At 32.2% G+C, this 11,777-nt stretch overlaps 1 protein-coding gene across 1 annotated transcript in view; it reads left to right on the top strand.

Moving 5' to 3' along the window:
- LOC129231235 (uncharacterized) overlaps positions 1–503 on the top strand; it is a 95,161-nt gene extending 94,658 nt beyond the window's left edge. Inside the window, exon 3 of the mRNA XM_054865506.1 lies at positions 154–503. Within this exon, the coding sequence (XP_054721481.1) occupies positions 154–381 (228 nt within the window). The 3' untranslated portion in view covers positions 382–503. The remainder of the gene's footprint in view (positions 1–153) is intronic.
- Positions 504–11,777: the final 11,274 nt, after the last annotated feature.

Genomic DNA, 11,777 nt, shown 5'->3' on the forward strand with positions numbered 1-11,777 from the left:
GTTTTGAAAAGAACTAGTCACCAAGGTGTTTTTAATCACCAGGAGACGTCCGCGATTGTCGGATTGTCGGACCCTGTTAGTTTATCACTCTGCTTTTGTAAAATACTTGATGTTTATGTTGTGACCGATACTAATGACTGTTTTCTTTTTCAGAAATTTCGGGAAGAATTCATCGACGGCTCAAGCTTGCCTTTGTTAACTGAAGAACACTTGATGATGAACATGGGTATGAAATTAGGTCCCGCTCTAAAACTGCGTATGGCGTTAGCCAGAAGAATTGGACATTGCGCTGTATGTATGCATTGCGTGCACTGTCATGGAGATGACAACACCGATATCCGCAGGCACGAATCATCGCGATCGCCCACAGTGAGCAAATGATAGCCATCTGAGAGGATTAAATGCTGCCTGCTGCCTTTGAAAGAGATCAGCACGTGAGTGGTGAAACCAGGCCACTGTAAAATATATCTGGTTACCGTTTCAATGACCCGCGTCTTCAGAATATTAACAAGACCTTGCTTTGGATTTGACCTCGCAAGACACTTTCTGATGGTCTGTCAAAGTTTAAACTGACGGTGCGTCAGGAAACACTTCAGCTTGCTCTACAAAAACTGCCGCACAAGATCATCAAGAAGCTCATTTCAGTTTGAAGCCATGTCTTCAACAGTTTTAAGAATTCAGAGACTGAAATACGCGATTGTGTTGTTTTAAAAGTGCAATGACTAGTTTTTTTACTATTATTTTTTTAATTTATTGTTATACCATTTATTTTCAGATTGCAAAAGTTTATGTTTATTTTCAAAGAAAAATTACATTTTATTCGTTATTATGTACATACACCTCTATAATTGACAAAATTTTATGAAATCGGTGACAAAACTGCATCATTCAGTATATTGTGTTTTCCCTTCTATTTTTTACAAGAAGGAACGAATTTAAAAATTCAACCGACTCGGTGAATGTAATCCGGTTTAACTACCTTTCATGGTATTACCATCTCGTACACTACACGACATCCAATTTCTTTTACGATACAAAAACATTGATTTAACAACAATGTGTGATATAGTGAAGCATAAAGTGGCACAGTGTACTATATAAGAACTTTTATACAGAACTAATATTCGTTAAAAACAACTAAAGTAAACTTCGATTTAACGACTAGTCTATATCTTCCTCAAAAAACTGAAGATCCCAAAAGGTCTTGGACATGCTAGTATATTGTCTTAGCATTTCTGGCAGGATTAGTCATGTACCATATATTACAGAGGGCTTCACTTTTCTATGTCCTGAAGATAATTATACGGCTAGACAGAAAGCTGTTATAAGCAAATTGAACTATACAAACATCATCATGAATCTTACTCTGCGCTAAAACGAATGTTTAAGTAATGGTAAAAATCAATACATGTGACTGGTCACTATTTAATAAATTGTGAAAATACATTTCTGTACAATTGGAAGAAGCTTTTTACGCCAAATTGGTATTGTATTCCTCATTCATTACGTCGAAATAGTGCTAAAATTTTACATTAAGAAGTGAAAACATTTTTCATGGTTCCTGTATTGTCATGGTTATAAACTACAAGAACTTTGACGATACATTTATTATTAGTTTATTTTACTTGTCAGACATTTCAAGTCGATTCTGGCTCATCCAAATTTGCAGCTAATTTCAAAACTGTAACAGTATTTTTTTACAAAAATGTAAGTACTACTTGTTTTAAACTTGCGACATTCAAATGATTCCTTGAAAGCAAAAAAACGTCCATTCATCGCAATAAAAATTAGTTTCTTATGAAATAATCGATAACTTAGTTATTCAAAAATATAGTATGCATTTTTTAATATTTTTTCTAAAAATAGTAATGAACACGAAATATAGTCAAAAGGAGTTTAACGGTGTAATCTAAATAAAATATACCTAATAGTGACTTTCAAACTGAAAAAGCAGTATGTTTTTAAGTAATTACTAAGATTAAACGTCGAGATGAATTTGCAGTGCAATGAGCTGAAATCACGAGGAAATTTAGAATTGCCAATTTGTGTCAATGTTGCTATGCAAAGATGCCTTCTAAGTTATACGTTTGGAAGTATAAGTACAACAAAGTAAAACTTTTTAATTCTAAAATGAATTTAACTTTTTACGTCTTTTAAGCCCTTTCAGTGCTGGTTCGACAGATCATGGCTTATTAAGTTAAAGAGCATATAAGCTCGACTTTCATAATATCACTTCGCTTTAAAACACTTATTTTCTTCGAAGAAATATTTTCAGCAATGTAGAAAATAAAACTTATTGCTACCCTGTGAGTAGCTTTTTGTGTTGTAGATTTATGAATAAGTAATCATGGCGGAAGAAATTGTTCAAATTTGAATAGTTAGATACCCGTATAGTCGGAATTTTCCATAAAAGGAGTTGTGAGTTGCATAAAAGAAACCCGTTTTTCAATACGACAGAATCCATTATAAGAGACACAAACAATATTCACATCGCAATAGAAGTGTATCAAGAAAACCCAGTAGGCGGATCACAGGTGGATGGGGTCACATGCCAAATGTAGCCCTTGAGGGTGGAGTACCATCATGGATCGACGATGTCCTCCTGCAATTTGCAAGACTCACTCAGGACGCTCCCGTTCACGCATGCGAGAATGCCTCCACATTCAAGGACGCTCCCGTTCACGCGTATGTGAATGAAAGTGGCGGATCTCATTCTCGCCCACGCATGCCATCTGGGACACTCGTAAAGTGTCTTTTATCTATTGCTTGACCACCCTTTGATAAATGCTTAAGATGGCAAAGTACACCAGGGGTCGTCGCATTGAATGCTTCAAAAGAACCGCACCCCGACAATCAAGAACACCGGCAATGATTGGGCACGATTTTACAACTTAAAACTAATTACACATATTTTCCATATTCTTCCTGGTATTCAGTCACGATAAGATTGTGCATAAGTACTTTGTTTCACTAAATATGCAGTGTGGATAATATTTTGGCTCTTATGAGCGACACATTCTCAGCACATTAAGGTAAGAGAACATTAAGCGGTTTACATTAGCTGAAGCAAACCAAGATTTATTTCTGCTGACTTTGGAAAAAATGAGAAAACAATCGCTCTTTGCTGATACTAAATGTTGTCAAGCTATGAAACCCGGTAAAAATAATTATGAGTTAATTTACTTTCTCATAATGAGGTATTTTTTTCTTCAAAGCAACTAACAGACAAAACCTCCTAAACGTAAGCATTTTTTTTTTTTTTTTTTTGGCATTTCTTGCATTGTTTTGAAAGATTAAGCTCCTGATAGTGGGTAATAATAGGTAATAGCTGTGAATTATGACTGATTCTGTGTTCATTTACAATCGCGAGCAATGATAAAATAGAAATTTGTACAATTCGATCATCAATAAGTTTTACGCAATCAACAGCATTTGCAATAAGCTCCAAACGTGTTCGTAATCTTGACAAAGCTAGTTCAATATTTAAAATGTAATGATCATGATTCGTTTGTTATGCATTTTTTTAAAAACTTTTATTTGAAAGTAGAAACTTATACTTCAATTTAAGTAACAACAAATGGTCTTGTATTGTTATTATGGAAGCAAAAAGCAAGAAACTTCTCTTTTTGTCAAATATGCTCATGGCCGCAGCCTGGATTCCTGTTAAGGAGGGGCAAGCATACGCGCAATAAGATAGGGGTTTTCAGTTCCCCCCAGTTGTACCTCGGAAATTGCTTAAAATTATAATTATCCTCTCCTCCCTCCAAAAAAAAAAATACATTTTATGCTATTTTTGATTAGAGGGCAGAAAAAGCGGTAAAATAGCTCTTCCTCGGAAGTTTTTAGAAATTGAACTCCTAAAAATGCAATTTTTAACAATCTTTGGTGACATTGAAAAGAGCAGGGGAGTCATAGGATGTATTCTAGGGAGGGACTTTTTCCCCTCTGGCTACGCCCATGAGCATGCTGATGTTATATTCTGATATAACGTTTAATTATGAAATTCTAATTAATTGTTTTCTTTCCACGAACTTTTATTATCGATGAGGCAATTTTTACACATTCTATCAAAATAAAACTAGTAAAATTGCATTTAAACATGTTTTGTCCATGCTGCACATCAAATTTTTGCAGGTTAAACGACTTTTTATAAACTATGCATTAGGAAGATTGAGATTTTACTTCATTTGTCTAATTTATTTGTTTGTGTATTTTTTTTTAATGTGTAAAAAAGTTTCATTACATTCCTGAAAAAAAAATCTGCTACGGTATTGTTTTTAATGGTATAGATTAAAAAAAATTTATATCTTCTGTTATTTTTTCGACTTGTCTCTTTGAAGTTTATTATTTTATTGTATTTATATTTAAGATTACAGACTTTTTTTGCTTTTCATTTTAACTGTTGCTTTATATCCAATAAATAAATAAATAAATAATAAGAAGAGTGAAAAACCGCAGAAAATATAAAAATATTTAAAATAAAGTTAAATTTTTTTTATTTTATATGAAATTAGGTTTATCGAAGTTAATTTGAGATTATTTGATCTGAACAAAGTCACATGTTTTACTAATAACGCTTTTTTTAATTGCAAGTTGTATACCGGTTTGCCTTAAATATTTTCTTTATATATTAGTTATTAGTTTCACCCCAAAGATATATTTGTTGAATGACCTAGACGTTTTGTCTACTTGTGATACTACTTTCATGTATTGTTCATACAGCATTGCTGTAGAAAAAATTCTTATTCAGTTACATAATATATACTTTTGAAATAGTTGGACTCTGTGTGTCCACACTATTTTCTCCATTGTACATACTAATGTAAATGTCTTTATAAAGAGTGGGTTTAATAAAGAGGTTCAATTGTAACAATTGTTCTTGAAATTACTGTTTCATCAATCCGGGGTGCACCCTTCCCTCTACGAGCAAGGGCACACCTCCCTAAATATCGCGCAGGCCCATAGAAGCAAGAGCCCTCCCGCCCAAAAAAGTGACAAAATACCTCTCAAAACAACCCTCCACCCCCTAAAAATTTCAATGGCGCCATGTCCCCCCCCCCCCCCCCAAGTTGGGCACTCCTGCATCAATACTGTTTCAAGTCATTTTCTTAGACGTTGGATAAAATTCAAAGGTAAAGATTAAGCCATGTTTCAGTTTTGGCACAAAATATAGCAGATTTAGTTGTTATTAATAACGATACAAATTAACAAAACAATGTTAATTACGCACATTATCCCTTTCTAATTAGTTCTATCATTTAAAAAAAGTGGATTTCTCTGCAAAAATGTTGCTCTTCTGGAAGATAAAGATGAGATTTGTGCTGCCTCATTAAGGATACATGTAAATTTTTGGGTTTACCAATACATATAGCCAAAATGTGCACATTGTGTTTCCAAACAATAGCAGTGATCCGAAAATCTTTGGAGCACCTTTCGGAGCAGAAAAATTGCCCTTTCGGAGCAGTTCCGTAAACCTCAATTATTGTTCAATAAAAAATCAACAGCTGGATACTCTTTAATAAAAAATAATATTACATATAAAGATTTTTGTTAGACATTTTGAAACTACTTCTTTTATTTTTAAATGCTCTATATTCTTTCTAAGTATTCAATTGCACAAAAAGACTTTGAAATACTCTCCAAATTCTCGATTAGAAAGCATAAAATGAAAGAAACACTTCCTGAACAATCAACCTTTACACATTGACATTTTTTCTTTCAAATGAATAAAATACTATACTAGAATTTCAAATCATGAATAATTTCCACTTAACTAATTAATTTCAAGGAGAGATGTTAAATCACCAAGGTTTCTCTAATTTCGAAACAAGATCCAAGTTCCAAAAATAATAAAACAAGTTTTCTACTTATAAGAAGGAAAAATTATTTCGGCCTATACACTTTTGCATTGTCGGTACATTTTTCATGTAATAGATCAACTTAAAACATTGATTAATTACTAGCACTTATTATTTAAGAATAATTTCACAAACTATTTGCGTGTTTAGGAATTTTTGAACCCATCTTTGATGTTTCCAGAGAGAAAACAAGATCAAAAGATGGCTTATTTTCTAAACTAAAAAGAAAACCATAAATGAGTAAAAGTAATTATACAGAGTGAAATGTTCGAAAAATCCAAAAAGCTATTTCTCAATTTTCATGAAAAAAAATTCTTGTAATAGAAAAAAAAAATCAACTCGAAAAAGAAATTAATTTGTGCGTGTCTTAAACCTTTTTATATCATCATGTTCAAGTCAAGAAAAGCTAGTTCAGTTTCAATCTATTAGTCAAATATTTATAGAACAATTTATGATGAAGGTTGATGACGAGCTCTAGATGTTATTACTATTTGACAAGACGCAGCTTTTTAAACATCCAAAATAGATATTCTGCCCCAAAATAATATATTTAGAAATTTTGAAAACATTTCTTAGAATTCTAATTTTTTTTGAGGAGATCAAAAGTACAGATTAACGTGAAAAGTTTTATTTTCTAATTCCTTTATCTAGTTGTATGCTAATTATTTAAAACAGATCACTTATTTTTTAAGTCAACTATAACTATACAAGTATTCCATTAAATTAATAGTTTTGAACCACAATTAAACCTTAAACATTTTTCGTAAATAGATATTAATCTCGGGTTTTCGTTGTTGTTATTGTGTGTGTGTGTGTGTTTTTTTACTTTTGAGACTCTAATGTAAAAAAAAACTAAAGTAATATGTTTTGGTAAAAACAATACGAAACCATATACATTTACTCTCTGTAGGTCATTGAGAAATTTTTTGAAAGTCAAAGTTTCAATCCCTGTAAAAAGATTGCGCATATGAACTCTGACCTTTTTTTGGCCATTTTTCGATTTGAAAACGCTGAGACTAAGGAAGAATATATATATATATATATATATATATATATATATATATATATATATATATATATATATATATATATATATATATATATATATATATATATATATATATTTAAGTTTAAGATTTCAATAAATAATTCATAAATAGGGACACGACTGTTTGTGAGGGTATCAATAAAGAACGATTCATTTGTTTACTAGAACAAAAATTCAATCTCAATATTTTAGCGATAGTGACTATTTTAATGAAAAGAAAAACTAGCATTAAAATCTCTCCAAATATTTGAAATCCAGGCAATATGTTTTTTTTTTTTTTTTTTTTTTTTTGCATTCAATTAGTTACTAAATGATGAGTCAATGAAGAACTTAACTACTCAACTGTATCAAAGCCTCAAAAAAAAAAAAAAAAAAAAAAAATGAAATTCGAGATTTTGGCAATAAAGGAGTTTTGGAGCAGCTTCGACGCAAAATGCACTTAAAAATACGTTTTAGAGAACCTTGGATCAGCAAGAATTCGGCGGAGCACATCGGCACAACTGGAGCAAGTTTGAATTCACTGCAATAGCATATTTCTAAATTCTGATGACAAGAAATGACAAATTGATGACGCAAAATCTCGAAATGTGTAGTTTTGCGAGTTTATATCATATTTCTTTCGCGACTAAGTCACCAGTAGAGTTTCCAATCCCGAAATGTCGATCCCGAATCCCGCAGGATTTTTAGCGGGATTAGTCCCGCGGGATTCCCAATCCCGCAATTTTTTTTTCCATTCCAGTGTTTTCCATTCTTTGTCGCTCATAAAACGATTATTTTCACAAGCATCATTTGAAGTTTGAATTTTCTTCCTCGTATATCTGCAAGAAGAACAAGTAAAACTGTATGTATGTCTTATATGACCAACAATGGATTTACCATTTCAGAACACAATAAACATAGAGTATAATTTTCTGAGAATGAATTGGTATTATTATTCGAAGTTTCAATTTTCATATGTTCGAGCTGAACCATGCATCACATGACTTCCTTTTAACGCCAATTTAATAATAGTAGTGCCTTGGAGTAAGCAAGGAAACACTTTAAATATTTTCACCTCTATTTCGTTGCGAACCGAAGTAAATTAATTCTCCCAATATCGGTAATTTTAATGTGATTCAATCATTGACTCTCTAAATATCGCCAATAGTGGCCAAATTAAAACCAGATTTAAAGAAAAAAACTGCCAAATTTGACACCAAGTTGGCGGCAAAACTTGGCGACCAAAAGCCTGGCGATATATTGCCAAATGTCCGCCAAATTGTAACACCATTTGAGTTTGCATTAAAATTAGCAATGATTTTCTCCCCAAAAGGTGTAAAGACTCTTTTTGGGACATGCGGATACAACCAAAACGAGAGATGCACAAGAAGATTCCTCTAGGAGTCTACTTAACCAAATTTCAACTTTTTACGGTATACCGTTTTTGAGTTATGCGAGATACATACGCACATTAGCACATACGGACGTCACGAGAAAACTCGTAATTAACTCGGGGATCGTCAAAATGGATATGGCGTTCATACGCTCTTAGGTATTCACGTGCGCTCGGGTTGGAAAAAAACTCAACATTCATTTGGGGGTGAGCAAAATGGAAATTAAGGCTGATTTCTGAGTGAAATTTTTTTCGGGAATACAATACTTCTTTTACTATGTAAAAGGAAGTAAAAAGGCATGTGCCTTGAGTGTGTGATGAAACTGTAGGTAAAGATAGATATAGCTAGTTTTTTATACTTTTTCAAGACGTGAAAATGCTTGGTAGAATTCCTTCCTCTTGTATCCCATTTCCTACGATGCTGAACTCTAATTGAAAATACAAAGAAGAAAAAACGATTGACTAAACTTTTGAGTCTTTTTTTTTCTTCTTATTTTCATTGGCAAGGGGAAGGGGGGGGGGGACTAAAATTCGCTTGTAGATACAATAAAAATAAAAACCATTGTTTGGCGTCTCATAATTATAGGGTTCCACTCATCGGTCTGTAGTCGGTCTGATCGGCGAAATATGTTTACTAATGTTTGCTGGTCCGTGGATCAAAAGAAAAAGGGAAAAAATAGAATTTGTTCGGTTTTGGTAAGTTTCAGAGTAATTACAAAAAAAAAAAGTTACTGGTTACTCTCCGCCCACATCCTGTTTACTACGTAGTTTCAAGAAATCAAATCATTTTAATGGCCTTTTTATTCTTTTTTAAAATGAAGAGTCAATGACTTTTGAAGGAATCTTAAAAATAGAAAAGGCCGTGAACGGAAATTGTTTGTTATTCAGAAACTCATTAACTTTGAACGTAAATAATTGCGTAACTATTGAAACTGCAGCAAGGTTAGGGTGGTTAAAAAAAAAAAAATTCGAGCTAAAGTTAGTTTAAATAGATACATTTTTGATGAAATTAAAAATAATTGTTAAATGAATTTTTCCTTAAAATTTTTATTGTAAAAGGCCTGTGACAGAAAAGTTACACTTTTTGAAGACTGACCCTTACAGTGTTATGCTGAAAAAGTTTCAGCTTCTTCCTCAAATTTTAAGAGGGTGCTCAATAAGGTGGACCGAAAAAAAGAAATTTTTGATAAGCAACTTCTAATAGCAAAAAAAGTTGTGTATTGCCATCCTAAACGTGGGAAAGTAATAAAAACTATTATTATTTATGTCTTCAAATCACGCATTGGCAGCAAAGTTTGAAAAAAGGGTAAAAAATGGTCAATTTTCAAATATTTTTATGAAAATCCAAATATTCAAAATTTTTGTTCTAATCCCGCTTAAATGCTTCCTTCTAATAGTCTTTTAATGTATCATTGAAAATATTTACATTCCTTTACAGTTTTTAGATCGAACATAAGCCGCAAAGATACGTGAAATCAACCAAAGATCGACGTTTTTATCTTATTTCGTATATTGCAGCATTTCTTCTTTTAGATCCCAGTTATGTATTTGTTTACAGTAAATGTGCACTATACAGCTCTTTGCTGGAACTGCAATTATATTTTGGTGCCATTAACAACCCAGAATCCACCCGAAGTTGGTGGTTGCACTTTGTGTTCCCTCCTGCAGCTTACAATCATAATAACTATTTGGTTTTTAACAAGTTATTACGTTTCGATCAAGGTTTGAAGTTGGACTTGTGACTCAATTTTTGCATTGAGGATCGCGAACATCAAGGTTTTCACGTTAATCCATATCTTGTCTAATCCCAGAACACCCTACCTACCGACTCTCTAACCAGTTTAATAACCCATTGCACAGCCGGAGTGTTAAAAAGGAACATTTACTAATTTTTGGGTAAAGCATCATCTGTTTTTTGTAAAATTAAATATTATTAACTTAGAAAGACTCGATCGGAAGAAATCGAAGTTTTGGAAACTGACTAAAAAAGCGAGCAAAAGTATTTGATGGATATTGTTAATGTAATACATAAAAGAAAATGTCACTTGGATCCCGCTTCCACAAAAATAAGACGCTTTAGTCATTAGCTTTCGTTAACGTGTGTAACGAAGTGCTGGCTGGTGTTGTATAGTATCTAAAGTAAACTAATAGTGGAATAAAGGCACTCGTAAATAATATCTTATAATATCTTCTATAAAATTAAGCTTCTATGGTTTGATATAATTAAAATTTTAAAGAAAGAAATAAGAATGAAATAGAAAATTACAAAAAAGCAAACTTCTGTGAAACACGGATCTGTACACTTATTTAAAGTTACAAAATCTACAACTGAGATGTGTGATAATCTTCCAAACATCGTGGATGATTCAAAGAAATTCTTACTATGTTATTTTTGAGAAATTGTTATTGGTCATGGCAATGCACTAAAGGTGAAATATAAAGTACTTGGATTACAGTAGAGTATCTATACAACGCAAAAGACTGCCAATGAAGAAACACTTCTATAGCTATAAGAGAGTTTCGTCCATCAATATTAAGATTTGAAGCTTTGAACTACAGCAGTTAGTTGACAGGTCTAAGTGCTTACTTCCTCCGCTTCAGTGATGATGTAGAAAACAAGGATATCTTATCCTTTCTAGAAACTATACATTTGCTTAAGTATGTATTCTTAAAATTCCCATATCACACACGGGCAGTTGATGGATTGTGGAACTGTTCAGTGAATCTGCAGACGGATTTTTATGAAAACCTTTATATTTTTAAAACATCTGTGCCAAAACTGAGTCGTAAATCCAACTTCGCACCTTGATTGAAACCTAGAAACTTGTTTAAAGCCTTATATTTATTATGAAAGTTACTTTAAAAATGTAGGGGAAAGTTGCCATCAATGAACCACATAAGTTTTCAATTTTTTTAGAAAGGAAATCCAACTATAATTTCACGTTAATTATAGGAACAATTTCTCTGTATATATATTTATCTTTCAAAAATAATATTCACTTTCATGATAAATGTACACAATAAAGAATGAAAATTAAAGATAAATATTTTAGCATATGGTCCATTCATGGCTACCGGTTGCTATGGATGAGCCATCGAGTTTCTATCGATGGACCGCATTGTCAAATTAAAAAATCAATACGTAACTTACAAATATTTATAACAGGTGCTCAATAAACAATACAAGTAACAATAAGTAATAGAAAAATAGATTTATTTTCTAAAATGTTTTATTTTTGTATAAGAGGAACATAAAAAAAAAACAGCACTCACACAATACACAGCTGTTGTCATCACATCTGGTTCACCACTTGATATTTTCCCAACCTGTGCAACACTGTACTTAGCTAAAATCTTTTCAACCTGTTTTGAACTGTTGAGAATTTTTTTGAATCGATTTTTAAAATTTTCATTCGAAGCAACATTGAACTTGCTCTCTAAAATGTCAGAGAACATTTTTGACCATTTTATTACTAAACCAGAAGCTTTAAGTCTCAAA

The sequence above is a fragment of the Uloborus diversus genome, chromosome 10 (genome assembly GCF_026930045.1).
Source record: "Uloborus diversus isolate 005 chromosome 10, Udiv.v.3.1, whole genome shotgun sequence".
NCBI classification, from domain to species: Eukaryota; Metazoa; Arthropoda; class Arachnida; order Araneae; family Uloboridae; genus Uloborus; species Uloborus diversus.